We start from the raw sequence: 20,369 nt of genomic DNA on the forward strand, positions 1-20,369 counted from the left end.
ATGTTGTTCCAATCCCATATGTTTTCTGTTTATCTTCAGAGCACAAAATTAAGATTTACCATGTTTACCATATATATTATTCAATATTTATGTGAATATAAGCCTAAATAAATCTGTTAATCATTTGTGTCTATTGTCTCTTATGTTTGGTTTAGTGAATGGACAAAACTGATGTGAGACTATTCTTATATCTTATCAACATTTTGTCCCCTTGGAATTATAAGGTTCTATATGCATTCTGAGTAGTTTTGAGATATTGAGCTTTAAAATTTTTGTGTTCCATAGACTTCTGTAGATAGAAGCTTTTTGTTTTTTCAATAAAAAATCCCAAAATGTACACAACTTAAAATAAAACATCACATAATGTAAATAAATTGTCACAGAATAAGAATATGTGAATAACTCAATTTTGACAAAAATGTCAGATAGAACCTTATAATTCCAAGGGGACGATTTGTGCTTGCATTTTTCATTCCATGAAAAGAAGTGTTATGACTTTGGAACAACATGTGCATAAATAAGTGATGACAGAGTCTCCAAGGTTGAAGTGAATCAGATGCGTTGCTCTTTTGTAATTGATGACTGTTTACTTGTCTTCAGTAAGCTTGTTTTTTACTTAGGCTAGTATTATATTTTTTGTGTGATATTGAAGTTGGTAACAAGAATTATGAAATTTAAGTGCATCAAAAATTTAAAGCTTTTTATATTTAAATATATATATATATATATATATATATATATATATATATATATATATAATTATTGTGATGGGGGGGCCCTGCAATAACGCATTGCCCAAGGTCTTAATGCAGCCCTGCATGGATGAACACCATTTTTGAGTCACTTGAATGAATGGTGCAAACTCAGTTTTTTTTTCTTAAAATATCTCATTTACATTTATATATATATATATATATATATATATATATATATATTTTTTTTTTTTTTTACAGTGCTTCAGAATAAAAATAATTTATGAAATATGCTTAAAGAAACTGCCCTTCCTCTCCTTTTAGGATAAGTTAAAATAGGAGTAAGCAGTGACCCTGGATTTTTTGGAAATTATTTAAATTATAAAAATTCTCTCATTTTGATTTCCACTGCGTTTTTATGCATTTAGTTGAACAACATATTCAAAAAGAGAATATGAGATGAAGAACAAATAACATCAATAATAATGTAAAATTAACACACAATAGATAATTTACAATATGTTTAAGAGTTTGTATTATTAATATTTACATCTCACGATTTATTCAAGTAGTCTTCGACCGGAAGTTAGGGCAGAGCTTGGAGCACATGGTAAGTTGTTATTACATAAGTCAACATTAATTGGTGAATAGTTTATTTACCGATTTGAATAAACATTAGCTGGTAACTAGTAATTTTTAATATATATAAAAAAATTATATTGTCCACAACTGGAGTATCCCACGGGATTCAACAATGCTCATCTCAATTTAATCAACTCATTCTTAGCTTGAGCCTTATAGCAGAACTAGAAAGGTGTGTTTATGAGCTTTTACAGGGATAGACGCTGATATAAGTTGAATCATAGTGGTATATATATATATTAAGTAAGGTGTTATGGCACAAGTGATAAAAGTATTATTCTAATCAGTTTATAAAATCATATTCACACCAAAACAAATATGCAATTAACATTAATTGACAAATTAATTAATTTGAGATTTTTAACAGAATTATTTTTCACAACGGAGAAAAAGTTTATGAAAATCAATCAATCCCCCCTCTCTGAAAGCATAATTTTGATAGTGGTGTCTTTGTATGTGAAATATCACAATGCAAATAATATTAAAAAAAAATATTACAGTAACTTCAATGTCCTATAAACATTTTGTTTAAGCTCTACAGGCATGTGGTGGGTTAAATTGGCAGATCAGGTGACCTACCTCTTCTGCAAGTGGGAGGAGCCATTGAATTCTCAGTATTGAGTAGCATTTTATAACATGAAACTCTAATTATTCCTTATAACCATAAAACAAGTATCCACCCATCTGGCTCTTTTCCAGTCCTGACTGTGCCACAGATTCAACATATAAAAAGATGAGCTTCTGGGTTTCAAAATGCAGTCTGTTTTTAGTAAATGTCAAGATCAATGCAAGTATCTGGCGAGTACAGCCTAACTGAGACCGTAGAAACACTTTCTAGGGCACTGGAATGTGTGCTGCAGTAAAAGTTTAAGAAAAGCTTTCAGATGGAACAATACGCGTCTTGAAGGGTTATAAAATCACACTCTGGAAACATTCCCTCAGTCTTTTTGTGTGTACACCATTTCTCAGTCCTGCTGTCAGGTTACTGCCCTCTTTAAAAGCATCTGGATGACTTCCACATGGCTAAAATTCTGTTGCACATGCAGTGCAGAAACATATTGTCTACATAAAAGGCAGATATCTGAGAGAGTTGTCTGATATTGAGAGATTACGTTGCTGTACAAATCTGGGCATATAATAGATTTCTCCTGAGTGGAAGGAGGTCAGAGGGCAGGTGTACATTGTCCACAGGCTGGGGGTAAACCGACGGGTCAGCCCATCCGCCAACCTTAAGCGCAGGTTGCAGCTCGAGCACACTATGTGGTTTGGGCAACAGGACTGCGAGGCAGTCTTCTTGGGTTGATTTGAAGAGGAATTATTTTTTGAGGTCGGAGGCAGGGCCAAAGTAGGTCTTTTGATGGCACTTCGTTCTCCGAGCCTGTCCAGGGATCTTCTCAACTGTTGCTGTGCACCTTGTACCCCAGCCAGCTCCCGCTGATACTGCACATCCAGCGCATGCAGGGTCCTTTCAAGCTGCAGGATCTGACGCCTCTGAGCGTTACCCAGGGATCGTTCTAAGATTGACATGAAATATTAACAAAAGGGTTGGCATAAACTTGCCCTTATTGCAACTTGAAAATCTGAGTCATTTTTATTGATACCTCGTTCATTGTGTCTTTTCCTTATTGGCAGAGAGATGAAACTGGACATGGCACACTCGTCTGGAAGAGATGAAAATAGCAGGATCCATTGACAAATACTGAAAAGTTGAGAGCTCACACTAGATGACCCACACACACTAATATGGAAAGGTTGGAAAATTGTTAACAAGAAAATAATAAATTAATGCATTTACTCACCCGTGGATGTTGCAAGAAGCATTTACTGTCAAGAAGCATCCAAATATAATATCCCACCAAGACACAAACCTTTCCTGTCTTTTTTCAATCTAAAAAAAAAGGCTTCTGAAAGTGAGAAAGTCTGTTAGGTAACCTAACTTTTATAAAGCAACAGCATCTCTTCTGAAGGATCGAAACAAAGGATTTGGAGGGGCCAAGTAAGAAAAGAGTGGGCAGAACTAGTGAGAGAAAGGCAACTCCTCTTCAACTCTACAAAATAAAAGTAAAAAAAAAAAAAAAAAACAAAGCCAAAAAAAAAAAAGCTAGTTTAATCAAAAATATAGCTTAAAATTCTGTGGTAACTGTGACAGCCTTTTTTAAAGCAAACTGTGCTTCACACTGAATTTCTAATAAAATGACAATAAAAGCACAAAAAACATTAGCCAGTTTTCATGCACTTCTTTAATATATCAGTTTTTCATATTCACAACAAATACATTAAGCTCTTTTCCTTTTATATAATACAGTCTTAAATATTTTTACACAGAAATATTTTCTCAGAATTTCATCTATCAAAATGTCTTTTCTTAACCTTTATTTCTTAAGTTGAAACATTTGAAGTCATTTCATTGTTTTTATCTCCATGCCTTCTAGCAAACGGACAGTACTTCATTTGTACAGCTATTTACAGATGAAAAGAGTCTCCCAAACATTTGTATAATAGTTCTAGCTTGAATTAGCGGTGTGTGTGTGTGTGTGTGTGTGGGGGGGGGGGTTAAAGTGCAGGCAAGACAACAGAAAGGAATGTGATACAGATAATTTTGGTGAAGGCTTTAAAAAGCAACTAAAATGGGGGTTTGGGTAGTTAAAGTAAAATGGCTATAAAGGATCTAAATATATATATATATGTTTATCTCCAAGTTGTAATTAAGCAGGTCCCCAAGTATTCCAGTCAAGAAGGATCAATCCTTCACAAGTCAGACATCTTCAATAACATTCCCATAGAAAATAAATACAGCATTCTTAAAATACACCTCTACCGTCTCCATACGTTAGGTTTGTCAGCTTAATCTGGTAACAAGTTCATTCAAACGTCTCGTCAAAAACAATACATGTGAAAACAGTGACCACCGTCACATCCCAAAGGATCCCTGGAGCTCCTCTCTCCTTAATGGCAAGTTTAAGTGGCAGAACCAATTCACAGAGCATTGTCCTTATAAAAATAACCCAAAAAAAGAGGACCAAAATAAATAATTGAATCTATCTCAACAGAAGCAAGAAGATGGGGCGCATGTCCTCTCTTTTGTAACAGAGCATGAGTGGCGAACCAAGCGCACAGCCTCAGTTATCTGTGCAACATCAAGCATTTTGTGGAGCCGGAAGCAACAATGCGTAATTTCCTACGAGAAAAAAAAAAGGCGGAGCCACTTAATTCACTATGTAGAGACCAAAATAACGAAAAGCATCCTTACAAGGGCACTTCCACTGTCCACAATGTCTAGGTGAACTTCAGGGCTACACAGTGATAGTGTCACTACAGCCCAAAGCTATGCTAGAGGGTTGATGCAGTAGTCTTTGGACCAAATTGAAACAAAGAGTCGTCACTTTGTTGCCTGTTCGAGTCATATGGCGAATCGATTTGGCCGAAGATCCAGATAACCGTTCCCCGTGAAGGTGGACGCAGATGGCGTTAGGAGGTTGGATTAAGCTTTGGTTTTTAGTGTCCCATGGCCCTGCCTGCTTTTGAAATCAATTTTCATTCATTTTGCAATCCGTTAACCATGCTTTAACCTCTTCATATGACAAAATATATTAAGTCTTTAAAAAGGCAAATTTGCTTATCTGCATCGTGTATACAAAGTGCACAGACACACTGTGTAATGTTCATTTTAACAAATCACAGAATGAGTGAGAGAAACTATACATGTGTATATAACAACACCGAACAAAAAGTAATACAAATAAAGCAATATAAATAAATGTAACTTTGCAGGCCTGCCTGTCTAAAACACGAAAAACTTAAACTTAAAAAAAAAGCTATGACCCGTGAACAAATATATCGGAATGAATCCAGCGGTGCAAGGTCCAAATAAAATGTAAAAAAAATTCTGTTAACCGTTATGGCCTCAAATGAATTTTTTAAGCTTAAAGTTGTAGTGAAAAGTACAGAAATACATCTGAAATACACCCACATTGTTACTCTATAGCAAGGCTTCGTGTTTGCTTTATACAGTGGGTTTTTCTACAAGAAAATTTAAATAATATAACCTTTGACTTGTTCAGAAACATAACGTCAGCTACTATAAAGAGGCGAAACTGAATCAAACTAAATCACATTCTTTAGAAGCACGGAACCCCATTTGATTTTGCCCACCTCGGACATATCTGATGGTATTTGTGCCGATCCAAGAGAGGCAAAAAACATTTCCCCAGGCTTCTCTGCGTGGGACATGTGAAATGCAAAATAAATTAATTAAAAAAATACTAGTTTGCCTTGACATAGAACTAAAAGCAAAAAAAACCTACAGAATATATATGTATATTAAAAAAGAAAAAGAAAAAAAAAGAGGTCTTTCGATGGTTGCTTCATTTACCACTGTTCAAAAACTATATCTGTAACTGAAAAAGGGTCTGTTTATCTACAACATATGACCCTTGAGGGGGAAAAAATGCTGAAGACCAAAGAAATCGGTGTTATAAGTAACTCCAGCCACAGGCGAAATCTCGCCTCAAGAGAAAAAACGTTTCTAAATATCGTTCAAGTTATCTCCTGACATTCAGCACCTTTCCATGACTGCGACTTGACGTCCTCTCTTTATGCCATTTTCCCATCGTTCCATGCCACTGGGCCCTGTTTTCTGATTGGCCAGTGCTGTGTGTTGTTCCACTCCAGGGGTGGAGCAAAGGCGGGGCTTGTGCTCCCAATATCATTCATCCCATACCCATTTATCTTCCTTCTTGGGGAAAGGTTTTCATCCCCTGCCAAAATCTGTTTGGGTTTGTTTGCCTTTTTCTTTCCAGTGAGCAGCTGTTGGTTTCTCACATCAGTCATTTTTGTTGTACGCTGCATTGTGTGTATAATCTCACATATTGTCCTATGTGATGTTTATGAGATTTTTGCAAAATCAGCAATGACACCCTGCAGAGATCATTTTATTTTAAAGCAATTCCATTGAGGCCGTAGCTCTTCGGGTAAAGAGGAAGAAAAACAGCACATTCTTTGAAAACTAGTCCTTTTCTGTGTTATGGATGAACCCACCGTAGGAACACAAGACGTCGTAAAAATTGACAAGGGATGGAGTTTTGGACTTGCAGCACTATTTAAACGCTGAGAATTCACCTAAAAGGGGTTACAATGGAACAGATGTGTGTCAGTTTCTTACTAATTTAAGCATTACAAGTGGAAAAACACACAACATTGTTTGTGCACGTGAACTTGCCATAGCCACCACCCTGGATGGGCGTCTTGGGGGAAGCACAGGCGTACAGGCTGAAGTCCTCTGTCTGGAATCCAGCGCGGTTTAGGGATGGTTCAGAAGCGCTGCGGTGGATCTTAGGCAAAGAGCGTGCCAATAACTCAATAGAGGCCAGGATCTGCCATAAAAAAGTGAAAGTGAAAAGTGAAAGTGATGTGACATTCAGCCAAGTATGTTGACCCAGACTCAGAATTCGTGCTCTGCATTTAACCCATCCGAAGTGCACACACACAGAGCAGTGAACACACACACACACTGTGAACACACACCCGGAGCAGTGGGCAGCCTTTTATGCTGCGGCGCCCGGGGAGCAGTTGGGGGTTCAGTGCCTTGCTCAAGGGCACCTAAGTCGTGTATTGAAGGTGGAGAGAGAACTGTACATGCACTACCCCCACCTACAATTCCTGCCGGCCCGAGACTCGAACTCACAACCCTGCGATTGGGAGTCCGACTCTCTAACCATTAGGCCACGACTTCCCTAATAAATAATACATATTAAATAAATAATACATATTAAAATACAAATCATGAGAGCACGTGTGACCCATTAAATACAAATATGAAAAAGAAATTGTAGTAAAAATAGTATTATTGCACTTTATTTAGTTGATTGGTAAAATAATACAAATATTATATAAAGTGTGATAATGCTATTATATTAAAAATATATATATATTATATATTACACTTTAAAAAAATACACGGCTTAGATTTACATTTTAATTTTTTTGTTCATATGAATTTTCAAATCTAAAATCAAAGGCTTTTATTTTGGCGGGTAGCTGGCAAGTAGGTATACAAACTGGCTGTGTGCACTGCTGAGTGAAGTGCGTCAGTGAATGAATAAAATGTTACGGTCTTGCTTATGAGCACCCTTGTATATTTTATATTTTAATTACATATAATATGCATTTTTTTATTTATCCAATGGACAGAGCGCAATAGAGTAAGCGAGAAGAGTCAACACACCTTGACATAAATCTGCAAGCCCTTGACAGATGGCAACCAAATTGAAGAAAGCAGAATAATGACAGGTGTTCACAATATTACCTGAGGGAAAAGAGGTCTCTCCTCTCGCTTTTTCTTCAGACAATCTGCCATAAGTCTCTTCATGGCCTTGGGGCAATTACTGCGCACTTTGCTCAGGTCAGGAGACAGGTAACCCCGGCCAACCATGAAGATAATCTGGATGAGAAGAGAGATGCACATTCATCTCTGCAATTTTCAGACACTAGCAGAAATTTCACAGGGTAAAGACTAGATTTACGTCATGTACATCCTCTTACTAGTTCTTTAACATTCAAAATTTAATTGAAGAAAAAGAAAAAAAAAGAAGCATAAATAGTATTCATGCTTATGTAATAAAAATGATTATATATTTAAATAAATTAAAAATAAATAATTCCACCTAGTCATCATATGAACTGCTTTGAAGGGAAAGTGCTAAGAGGTTCACCTGGTCTCTGTTGTTGATGTTAGAGTAAGGCAGAGCCCCTGACATGAGCTCATAGAGCACAATGCCAAACGCGTAGACATCCGACTGGAAACTGTATGGGTTTTTATCCTGCAGTCTGATCACCTCTGGAGCCTGAAGCAGAACAGATGTCAGTACAGAACAAACACTTCTGACATAGTTAAGACATGCCCCTCCACTCACCATCCACAAGATAGAGCCAGAAAGCTGCTCAAACTGATGCGAGCCACTCCAGCGGGATTTCACTGTAGCCAGACCGAAATCACCAATCTTTACTGTTAGGTCCTCATGAAGAAATATATCTAGGGAGGGGGTGTTAAGGCTAAGAGCATGTAGACGCACACATATATCTAACAATTGTGACCTGAAAAAATGGATTTTATATTTCTATAATAATACATATTTTTCAAAGGATACTGTTACTCTTCAGATCTCTATGGATGATGGACTTGGCATGGAGATAGCTGTGGATAAAATGATGTAAAGGGTTCAATACGTGCATCATAACCTGAGCAGTTGAGTATCAGCAAGTTTCAAAAATGAGATTGATCTAAAAACATTCGAGTGTCACTCACTCCATGCCCTGAGCCGTCTGCCGGGCAATGTCAATCAGCTTGATCATCTCAAACTTGGTCTCGATGATGTGCAGGTGGTGGTAGAGACTCGAGCCTTCACACCACTGTGTAACAATAGCCAGCTGGGGTTTGGTGGTGTAGCCCATGAAGAGCAGGATGTTCACATGGCGGGTTTTCCTGCGGGAGATAAAGAATTTCCAATATGCTTTGACAGAACAAGGTTTCGGTAGCACATCATTTAATAAAATGTGAGACTAACATTTAAATGACAAGGTTTACAAATAATGAGTTAAATGAAGATTTTTTTTTTTAAGTTTAAAAATTAATTCTTCTACTTAAACCAGGTATTTTATGAATGATCAATATCATTCAATAATACATTTTTCTTTATAAAAATGAATAATTATGTTACAATATTGCCTTTTTAAAGTTCCACCGCTCAATTCCCAAAAGAATGAGACGATACTAATGATAGAAAAGTCAATAGTCAGTGCTTAACTGACTATAGGAAGTGCTTAACTCTTATGTTAAGTCAATTTTAGAGAATCTCAGTCAAATAAATATTGAGATTTTATTTTGTTATTTTATTTTATATTTAAGTGTGTTCATTTAAATGTTTATATTTAATATAATGAATTAAATATAAGAATTTTTTTTGCAACCATTACCAACAATAGGTATAGTTTAAACCCATTATGGTAATTTTCTTCTAATAAAAAGTAAATACAAATTTATAACACAATGAGGTATAATTATTTTAGATCACATTACATTTAATTAAATTGTTTAATTTAGTTACATTTTTTGCAAGCCTGTTACCAACAATTGGGATAGCTTAAATTATTATTTTAAGGATTTTCTTTTAATAAAAATAGAAAAAAATAAACAATGAAGTCAAATTAAATATTATATTTATATATTTTATAGATTTATTTAATTTTACACTTAAATGTAATTATTTAATTTAATTGAATTAAATCTTTGCAACCCTGTTACCAATAGTTGAGATAATTTAAAACCCTTTTTTATTATTTCCTTCTAATAAAAATTACATAGAAAAAATATATATTTTGAGGGAAAACTATATAGGTTAACCACTACCTAAAACCTAATCTGGACAGACACAATCCCGGTTTCAAAATGGGGAGTAATTTTGAGTTCTTACCTGAGGACCCCCACTTCATTCTTAAAGGCCTGCAGCTGCTGTGGAGTGGGAGCTGTGACATTCAACATCTTTACCGCTACATCACCTGAGGAAGAGGAAGACACACATTTAGCCTTTCCTGTACATTCCTTCATCATCTTTAGACCAAAACTGTTCTCAGAGGACATACCATGCCACTTCCCCTTGTAGACTGTTCCAAAAGAGCCCGATCCTATCCGCTGTCCCAGGGTGATCTGACCTTCTGGGATCTCCCAATCATCGCTTGAGTCCCGTCGACCCAGGGTTTTCTAAATATTAGACAAAATAAATGTCAAAAACCATCTCGGATGACCTTTAAACTGGACTAGATGTGTCAAGTTAGGTCAAGAAATCTTCACCATTTTATTGCGGTCCTCAGAGGAAGACGATGGCTTCCGCTCTCTCGGTTGGCAGGGTGATTTGGACACCTTCACATTGGGCAGGGAACCAGGCAGGGAGGCAGGAGGTGTGGCCGACAGGCCTGTTGTGGTGCCTGGCATTACGAGAGGTCGAGAAACAAGTAAAGTTACTTTAACTGGAAATATGGGAGCCAAAGAAGAGAGAGAGTAAGAGGGGAAGGAGACAGAAGGAAAGGAATAAAATCCTAGAGTCACATGGGGGAGAAAGAGAGGAAAGGATCACGTCACAGCCCATGCAGTGTGAAATAAGGGGCTGTAAGCAATATATGCCTTATCTGAAGTATATCTCTTTCCCAATGGAAAACCAGAAAGTATCCCCAAAAATGTGTCACATAGATCTGTACACAAAAGTAATGCAATTAGGGATTAAAACAAACAATTCTGGCAGGTACCAGTGTTCTTATTGGTAACTAAAACTAATATTAAAATAAAAATAAAATAAAAAATCTTTTAAGAATTTTAGTTATGTTGCCCTATTAATTAAAATATTAAAACTAAAATTACTCAATTACTTAATTACTTAATTTTTTAAAAAGCTAATTAGAAATATACATTTAATATAAGCATATATAATTACTAAAGCTTAAATGAAAACAAATACAGAAAACTATGAAAATAAAACCTAATTCCAAATATTAATAAATACTATGTAAAATAACACTGTCTGGTACAATAAGCCAATAATTGTTTTTACGTTATGGTCAATAACGAATACTAAAATTCAATACTATTTTTTCTAAAAAAAATTGATAAAAAACCTAAATTCTAAATGCTAAATAAAAAAAAATGTAATTCAATCAAGTAAATTCAGGCATCACGACAGTTTACAGTATAAAAAAATACATATATTATTGTACTGTACTGGATATTCATTTTTAGACTTTTTATTTTGTGAGAACTGCGTTTTAAGATTACACTTAACTTATTATTTGTGTTTCTAAATAATAACCAAGTGTTGGATTATGGCGCATATGATCTAAATAAAATATACATTATAAATTTAAGAATGACCAATGTATTATTATTTAAAAGGGGGGCTGTACTTCTGAGTGACACATGACATTCTTTGCTTTACTAAATGAGTCAAGTGTGTTGAGTTGAGGAAAAGTGAGTGCAGCCCATCAAACATCAGTAAAAGCGTTTGTGCGAGAGAAGTGGCAGAGAAAGTGAGAATTTAAAGGAGGAGGAGTGAAATTGAAAACACAGAAGGTGGAAGACGAACACAGACAGACAGACGAGCAAAAGACAAGACAAGGTGTGGGACACAGCCACGCACGAAGGCCTATCTACCTCTGAACACTGGCTCAGGCTCAAAATCAAAGACAATGTCATTGGGGTGGGAGGACAGAAGGGGGCTTGAGGTCCGTGTTCGGTTCTTCCTCAAGCAGCGGGCTGGGTGTTGCGAGGGGGCTGCAGTGGGGAGAGAGACAGACACGGGATCACTGGCCCCTGAAGCTCAGGTGCACTTCCTGTCACCCACTACCAAAATCCTGTGTCTACTCTCAGAGGTTGTTTAGAGAAGATAAAGTGAATTACAGGTGACAGAGAGCCAGCTTTTCATTATTTTTCTATACAGTCTGTCCTGAAAGGGACAGTTCACCCTAAAATGAGAATTCTGTTATCAATTACTCGCCCTTTGTTTTAAGGAAAAGAACAGCTCGAACATTCTTCTAAACATCTTCTTTTACCTTCCACAGAAAAAAAAAAAAAAGAGTCTGATGTCGTTCCAAACCTGTATGACTGAGTAAATGATGACCGAATGAACACTTTTGGGTGAACTGTCTCTTTAAACTTAGTTCTGGGACATGTTTTGAAGCAGGAAGGACAGGGGCTGGTTTTGAGAACACAGATTAGGAATTAGTAGTTTACAGCAGGCCACTGGTGATAATGAAAAGGGCTGAAGCAATTCGCAGACAGGGGAGAGAAAAGTCCTGTTTGTCAACTTTTACTAGTGAAATTTACTAGAGTGAAATGGATCAGCTATCATAAACTTCTAAGACCAATGACACAGAGATGGCACAAAGACATGGGATGACGTAAAGCCATTTGAATTCAGTGTGTCTTAGTGCATGTTTTCTGTTTCGGACAACACTTACCTCCATCTGACCTCGGTAAGCCTTGATCACGGATCAAATCCTGTACAGAAATAACTCCGATTAGCAGGGACTTGGGGAGACCAGGGCAATTGTAACATTTTGCAGTCCCTCCAGGATTTTGTGATTCTGCAATCGCTGAATTTATCGATTTACTAAAGCTAGTGAAGAAAGCAGTCAAATTTGCAGCAGAATCAATAACATCTCTGAAATGCTGCAAATTTTAAAAAAAAGTCGCAGCAAAATCAGTCAATTTAGGCTGTTAAAAAATCTGAAGAAAAAAAAAGTCGCACAAAATCCTGAAGGGACCGATTTTGCTTACTACAAATATACCTTACATTTTTTTTGGGGGGGGGGGGGCTATAAAACTTCTATTTTAATATGCTTAAAATAAAAAAGGTTATATGGTTGAGGGCACTTAATGTAAACACATTTAATAATAAATAATATTGATTTAAATAAAATAAAAGAACACTTCACCAATTTTAATATCTATTATTATTACTGGATGCTAATTTTCAGATTCAGGAAGTGCAAAGGAAAGACATTTTTAAGTAGGACCTACAACATTAAAATGGATTAAATACTTTTGACTAAAATATATTGGTTAGCTGTGCGACAGTCCAGTTCTCACATCAATGTTGACCGGCTCGATGGTGTTGATATGGACGTTAGGGGCTGAGGAAGAGCGGTCCCTCTGGCCAAACTGGTTGCGGTGGTCATCCTCTCCAGGTCTAAAGGACTGTGGGATAGGGATGGATTTGGACGGGGACACAGAAGGATGGCACAGAGACCTGGAGAAAATAGAGACAGAAGACTACAATGTAATTCTGCACAATACACGATGAAAAGCTACCTACACACTACATTTTATACTTAATGTGACCCTTAATGTGACAGTTTCTCAATTAAAAAGATACATAGCAGATACATTATACATACACAAGAAGTTTGGGGTCTGCAAGCGTTTTTTTGTTTTCTTACCCAGTGGACTCGGATGGAGGGATGGATGGACACATCTCTGACATGGGTGTCGTGCCCTCTGATGACACCTCCTCCTGGGTCATGGGGTGGTGCACCAGAAATTTTGATGCCAACAATAAACTAAAAAAAAAAAAAAAAAAAAGATAACCTCAGTACAAATAATAATGCACACCCAAAGCACATTGGACTAGTTCCAACTGGACAAACTATAGACAACATATGTAAACTATTTCAAATATGGTGAATACTAATATGTAAGAAATAAGCATTATTTTATTATTTTATTTTACATACGCATGTTTTATTTTATTGTGCATTATGCATAGAGCAAATTTCACCCTTTTATGCATAATACAGAAGTGGAAAATCTCCCATGAACACTCACTCCAGCTGATCGTAGTTGACACACATGAGCGGGACCTCTGTGCTGCAGCGCTGGTGGAACTTGTAGCCGCACGTCTGGCAGCGGAAGCCTTGAAACAGCAGCTTCCGGCAAAAGTCACAGAAGGCCAGCGTGAAGAAGGTCTTTCGCACCTGTCCAGTCACCAAATAACACTTTCAGTCATGACAAAGAATCTGAATGCTTCCAAAAAACTATATATTTTATGTTCAAGGTGGATGAGAAAGAGCTCAACATGTCTTCAATGTGTCCAGGTGAATTTAAGAAGAGTAAAATCAAGAATAGAAATGACCACATTAACTGACGGTTCCTTTTTGTTATTTCAGATCGAATTTAAGCCAGTTTGTGGTCAGTTTCCTCATACTCACAAAATTATGGGTCGTCAGTGGCACATTCTCTAAAACCTCAACGTGAAGCTCCTCCCCTGTCAACCAGGAAATGTCTGTGTCCCAGCCAATAGGCTTCTTCTCCCTAATGTGGGCGGGACAGCCATTAAAAATGAAGTACTGCTCACAGTGTGACATAGCTTTGGCTTGTTTTTGCAGTAATGATGGTAATGTGTGCATTCAGAATACAGTTCTTACCCATCCTGAACCCTGTAAACTGCACAGCATTCTGGGATCAGGCCTCGCATCATCAGAGCCTTCTTTAAGGAGTCTCTCACTGTCATCCCACAACGAGCTGGAACCTGAAACACACACGTAAACCACTTACTCGAGTCACTTTCATCTCTTACAGTGAGACTGTGGTTGTGTCGGGGTGTGTTTGATTTCTTGGCTCCGAGTCATTCTGTTGCTTCTCTTTGCTAAACCAACAGAGACAAGCTGAGCACATCATCAAAATAAAGGGGGTCACCTACATTTGCTAATTTCCCATGGAGTCCCGCCACTCTACTATCTGGTTGGAGTGGAAAGTCCTTCCAGAAGCCCTTCCTTTATAAACCCCGGCTATAACCTTACTGTGAAACAAGGTCGAAATATCCTACCATCTTGTCATTACTGACATACACCACCTTTTTATTTTTTTTCATCAGAGCCCTTACCTTATGCTTTGCCATCAGGTCAGTATCATATTAGTATGCAGCATTTACATTATAGTATTTAGTCATCTTTTATTTTGGATTTTCAGTTTTCAATTGAATTTTGTTACATGCTTGTCATTTTATTAGTTTAAGATTTTTTAAGTACAATTCATTTTTGCATATATTTTGCTAGTATTATTTACACACTATTATTGTAATTAGTTATATTTTTTTAATTAGCTTTTATTTTTATATTTTCAGTTTTCATTTTAATTTGAGTTCCGTCATGCTTTTCTCATGATTATTCGTTTTTTTTAAGAGTGCTATAGCTTTTGCTCATGTTCATATTATATTAGTATTATTTAAATACTATAATAGTATTTACTAATATTTAGATTTAGCTTTTATTTTTTTATTTCTAATTTTCCTTTTAATTTTAGTTTTGCCATATGCTTTTGTCATTATTTTAAGTTTTTTAAGCTCTTTATTGTTTTCATTTATTTTACATTATATTAGTATTATTTCAATTGTATTTAGAAATATTTTGAATTGGGTTTTTATATAGCTTTTTAAATATATATTTTTATATTATATCTGCTTTAGTTTTAGTTAAAAAAAACAACACTTCATTAGACATCATTTTAGTCAAAAACTACTACATTTTTTACCTGTACATCACATAAAGCTAGCGTATAACTTCAGAGATCTTGTTATATAGTTGCATGGACTGTTTTGCTTCCTACTTTTTAGTTTTCTATAGCAGAGAGAAGCCTGGAAATTCTGCAGAATAACTCCTTTTTTATTCTCTTAAGTTCTTGCAAGGACTGTAACACATTATCTATTGTAATGTATATAATTACTTGCATCACACAAATTATTAGAATTATTTCATATTATATTATTCACCCTAAATTATCTACATATTAAAGTGAAACAGTACCAAACAACAAGCAACAACAACAACCTACCACTGTCCTCTGTTTGTTGGGCAGGAAAACCCTTACGATGGGTTTTTGGGGCGAGCGGGGATTTCCTCGTGTCACATCTGTGGGGGTCTGCAGGACAGCCAAGGTGTTTGGGGCAGCGGGTGCGTTCTGGATGCCCGGGCCCTTCACATCCAGCAGGGGGGGTGTGGGCGAGGAGCAGAACTCTGTTCCGTTCCCAATGGCCTCCAAAAGCTGCTGTTCCCGCTGCTGTAATGCATCCAGCTTACTAGTGTACTCTTCATAGGCCTGTGGCATGGAGGAAATAAATCATGAATACTTAATGAACATGTTTCACATAAATTCTCATGTTATGAACCTGTTAAGGGTGAAGATCTATTAGTTCTTTTGAATTTATTCAGTCATTTCAAAACATTAGAGAAATTATTTGCTAGAATCTTTAGATAGGCAGCTGCCTAGTTGTAAAGTGATCAATGTTTTATGTAGGCAAAAACTATGAGGTACATATACTATGCCCCCATAGAAACGCATTTTTAACTTTTAGACTAACTTGCAGTGTTTTTTGATAGTGTCTATGATGCCTTAATACCACCTACATAGGCGGCTTACTAGATATTGGAGCAAAGCCCAAAAGTTAATTGTAACTACAGATGGCGTAAAAAAGTCTGGTTACTTTATTCATGACATTCTTTATTTAAGGCCAACTCACCTCCAGGTATATAGATGGGGGGTTGTGTTCTCCTCCAAACTTATCTAAAAGGGCTTCTAGGTGCTCTTGGGTTAACTTAATCATCTGTTTGATGTTCCATATCTGCAAAGAAAATTAGAGTTAGCAAACCAATTTTCCCAGCTTCTTTTCCTAGCTGATTCCTAGAATGATCCGAGATCTCTGAACTTCACTATATATGAGTAAGGACCTCATGTCCCGGCTAAATCTAATAACAAAAAAAAAAATAAAAAAAAAAAATAAAAAAATAAAGAATTTGCTTGTATTCACTAAGCTGTAAAATCTGACACTGACGGCTGTCTCTAGCCCTGCCCACTGAAACTGTGATATAGTGATTAAATCTGAGGTGTGAAGTAAACAGACTGTGAGTATTAGCATAGAAACCACTGCAAAATGCTTCAACTTAAACTGAAGTTTTTTTTTTTTTTGTCCAGTATCAAACTAAAATTGCTGAGACAATTTTAATCCATGCATAGTAGTATTTTCCTGAAAACTGCCAACACTCTGGCACTTTCAAAACCTGACACAGTATAATTGTCTCAACCAATGGTGTGTGTGTTTGGGGGCGGGACTATACTTTTGTCTGGCCACTGGAAAGAGGAGATCTTCAGGAAACCTTTTTTTTTTTTGGCAATTGACCCTTCTTAGTTACTGTTGCCATGTCCGACAAAGCCATGGCGCTATCACACCACACATCATGTTCTCACACAGTGAAAATACATCACAGAGCAAAGAGGAAACAACACACTGACAGACAAGACAAAGCAGATTACTTCTGGTCTTAGCTTCAAAATGTTGTCATTTTTTAAGAAATTGAAACAATAAGTACCGTTTTGTGGCTCTTTAATGTGTCTTTAATAGCTATAGCACGAAATAAACATGAATGAACATCAGAAGGTATCTTGTTTCAAAGGCGAAAAGACATCAGTACACTATTTTTTAAGTCCACAGATGTTAATCTTCGTTAAATCTTCTGTCAATCAAACTTGCTGCGAAGGGTCAATAATGTTTTGTATCTAAAGCCATAAAAATTATCACATTTAACAATACATTTTAATAAATGCCCTTTAAATGTACAGAAATCGAATATTCACAATCCTAATATTATTATTTTTAAACATTTGAGGCTATTAATCAGGAGATGATTGATCTAAAAATGTTAGAAGATTGTTGTTGAAGATTTTAACTTTAGGTCATGACTGTTGGCTACTGCAATTTGGAAAAAAAAAGTACAAGCACATCCAATATTATAAACTTTTCTCTCTTAATTTAAAGTACTACAAAATTACAGTATTTGCTCGAGGAAACATGCAAGCAATGCACTTGTTCCAAATAGCCAATAAACATTTTTCAATTTTGCCAAGCAATCCAAGCCAAGCATCATAAAATACTCCAGGTTCACTGGAAAATGTTCCAGCCAGGTAAACACAATCTTACAGTGCTACAAAGTTTTATAAGTAAACTTTATTGCGATCAAACAATTTTCAAGCAGACTGTCAAGAAACTTGGAATGCCTCTACGCTCCCTTGAAATTTAGTTTGGATTCAAAATTCTGCATTCCGAGAGTCAAGCTGCCACTTGATTCCTCATCAACGGTGCAGATAAACTGGCTCTAACAGACAAAAATTAGTGCAAAAAAAGGCTAAAAGGCAAGGGACTTTCTCAGTAGACTTGCCAGTATAAACTCCTGACAGACAAAGATGCTGACAGTTTCTTAAACAGAAATTTGTTACAAGCCTTTCTTTTAAAGCAAACCCCATGTGGTAATAGACTGCGTGTTTTCAAAATGATGCAACAGAACCGAGACTCAAAAATAGCTCAATACATGTGAAATAAATGCAGCCATCTAAAACTTCTCTACGAAGAGGCCCAACAATGCATTTCTGCCATCGTTTACTCATCTTCATACCATTTCAAACCTTGTGACTTACGAAATTTGGAAGAATATATATTTTCACCCTTTAAAAAAAATTACAGAAAAAAAAAGGAACTGGAATTTTACACTTGAAAAAATATGCAAACACCAAACATTTGTGAAGCTTGTGAAGTCATACAATATCTAAAGAACAAACTGAAAACATATGAATGATTTGTTAATGAATTAGACTGAAATAATTCCCAAGTTCAATTTGATCCTCTTATCAACCCACTGGAATATAAAACTTCTAATATGATGCGTTTGCATCTCTTCTCAACCATAAAAGCTCCAGTGTAATTGTATCAAAACAAAAGATCATTACATTCTTCCAAATGTATCTTTATATAAGTCACACAGTTGCAGAACTACACAATGAGAAGTTTATGTTCCTTCAACATTCATGTCAGTAACGCAGCACTGTGAAGACTCACTTATGCAGAAATATTCAAGATTCTGGGTCAATGTAAAAGTTTAGGATTAGCATTGCAAACCCCATCAATAAAACTACTATCCAAGTTCATGGACTGTACAGTACAATCGTATGAAATTATGCTCCATTCATTAACAATACTGCATTTTAAATTAAAGTATGATTAAAAAATGTAATAAACTAAATATAGATGCTCTTTTAAAAAGAAGCAAGACAAGTCCTGTGTATAACTGGACAGTATAACCCTGTTTCAGCAGCCAGCAGTAAAATTAATCTAATTACCACCAGGCACTCCTACAATGATAACTTACAGCTGCTCTTTAATCCAACTAGTCTGCCAGCAAAGTAGGTACCAGTAAGCAAGTTCCTGAATAACCAGGTTTGTGATCTGTTCCATTGACCATGTAAACTTTCTTTACTTTCCAAATGAAACCTAACGAATGGATGCTCTACAGGAAAATCCATGTTAAGTCGGCAGGAGAGTTTAGAAAAATGATATATGGTTTCTAGATAACTTGAGTGCTTGTGTGTAGAGCATCAACTAACCAGCTAGTAATAGGAGTTTATGGAACATTGTAGATGCTCCACCTGGTCAACGGGGCTCTAAAATACAGCTAAAGTCACTAACTTAAACTGAACGCTCATGCAGGGTGCAGAATGTCCTCACGAAATACCCCAGTGTGTACATGGAACAGCAAAGGCCCCCACAGCAGCAGAGGTGATTCGTGCAGACGGTCAGCTGACAGCTTAGAAGAAAGATGCACAATGCTATAAACTCGCACGGGATCAAAAATAAATGTAGAACGTTAGCAGGGCCAAACGCACGAGCACAATGACATCACTGCAGATTTTAAATGTAAATATATATATATCCATTCGAACGCAGACTCGCAGCTCGCGCCAGCTGGTGACACAAAGGACATAACACAATGCACGCGAGCCGTTAAATATTCCCCGTTGCATCTGTAGTTTCCCATTAATAAATTGCATCGCAAGGTGAAATATGTAGCATGCATGCTTTGCAGCGGGGTCGGGGGGAAAAATAAAGCCAATGAAACACGAACAGGCCTTCTGATAAACATTGGCTAAGAGAACTGCAATGAGAGAATTATAAATGGCGTCATTCGGAAATGCACCTTGCGAAAATGCATAAGCGCACGATATGAGATTTGCTATAGTATATAACGTTAAATATATATAAATGTATGTTTGTGCATCATCTCGCCCCCTGCAATGCATTGCATCCCCACAAGATCCGGATTACAAGCCGGTGTTTCCTGAACATCTCCATCCAGCCCAGTTCCGCTCAACACCCGAGCTCTCCTTCAACCCTGACTCCCCCATTGTACCTCCTCGGGAATGTCCTGTTGACATTCGGGGATCGCCGCTCCTCCGGGACAGGCGGGTTCGAGCCCCGCGCCCAGCTCGTCCAGCCCCGGGTCCCGCTCCGGATCGCGGTTCATGGTGTCTCCGTTGAAGACGGGCGGTGGGGACTCGGCGCTGCTCAACGCCGCCATTTTAAACCACGAGAAACTGAGTGGAAAATAATAGAGGAAAGAGACAGGAGGGGGAGACAGATTCACCAAACCCGTAGAGGGGTAAACGGGGATACT

The 20,369-nt window shown here is 36.8% G+C and overlaps 1 protein-coding gene across 3 annotated transcripts; it reads right to left on the minus strand.

The window, feature by feature from the left end:
• Positions 1 to 3,556: 3,556 nt before the first annotated feature.
• Positions 3,557 to 20,316, minus strand: LOC113062903 (serine/threonine-protein kinase B-raf). Of its 3 annotated transcripts, none has more exons than XM_026232970.1 (20): positions 20,106 to 20,315; positions 16,391 to 16,492; positions 15,706 to 15,969; positions 14,301 to 14,404; positions 14,085 to 14,187; positions 13,702 to 13,850; positions 13,317 to 13,436; positions 12,967 to 13,126; positions 12,336 to 12,375; positions 11,530 to 11,649; positions 10,180 to 10,313; positions 9,972 to 10,089; positions 9,803 to 9,887; positions 8,638 to 8,814; positions 8,480 to 8,526; positions 8,246 to 8,364; positions 8,045 to 8,176; positions 7,639 to 7,773; positions 6,553 to 6,706; positions 3,557 to 6,452 (listed from the first exon to the last, which is right to left on the minus strand). In XM_026232970.1, exons 1-20 carry the CDS (start codon positions 20,271 to 20,273, stop codon positions 6,430 to 6,432), a joined length of 2,454 nt encoding a protein of 817 aa, XP_026088755.1. In that variant the 5' UTR covers positions 20,274 to 20,315; the 3' UTR covers positions 3,557 to 6,429. The 3 variants fall into 3 exon arrangements, with proteins under 3 accessions (XP_026088755.1, XP_026088772.1, XP_026088762.1); XM_026232987.1 differs by lacking the exon at positions 20,106 to 20,315 and adding an exon at positions 19,303 to 19,322; XM_026232977.1 differs by lacking the exon at positions 11,530 to 11,649 and having other exon boundaries at positions 20,106 to 20,316.
• Positions 20,317 to 20,369: the final 53 nt, after the last annotated feature.

This window comes from Carassius auratus, chromosome 4 (assembly GCF_003368295.1).
Source record: "Carassius auratus strain Wakin chromosome 4, ASM336829v1, whole genome shotgun sequence".
Lineage (NCBI taxonomy): Eukaryota > Metazoa > Chordata > Actinopteri > Cypriniformes > Cyprinidae > Carassius > Carassius auratus.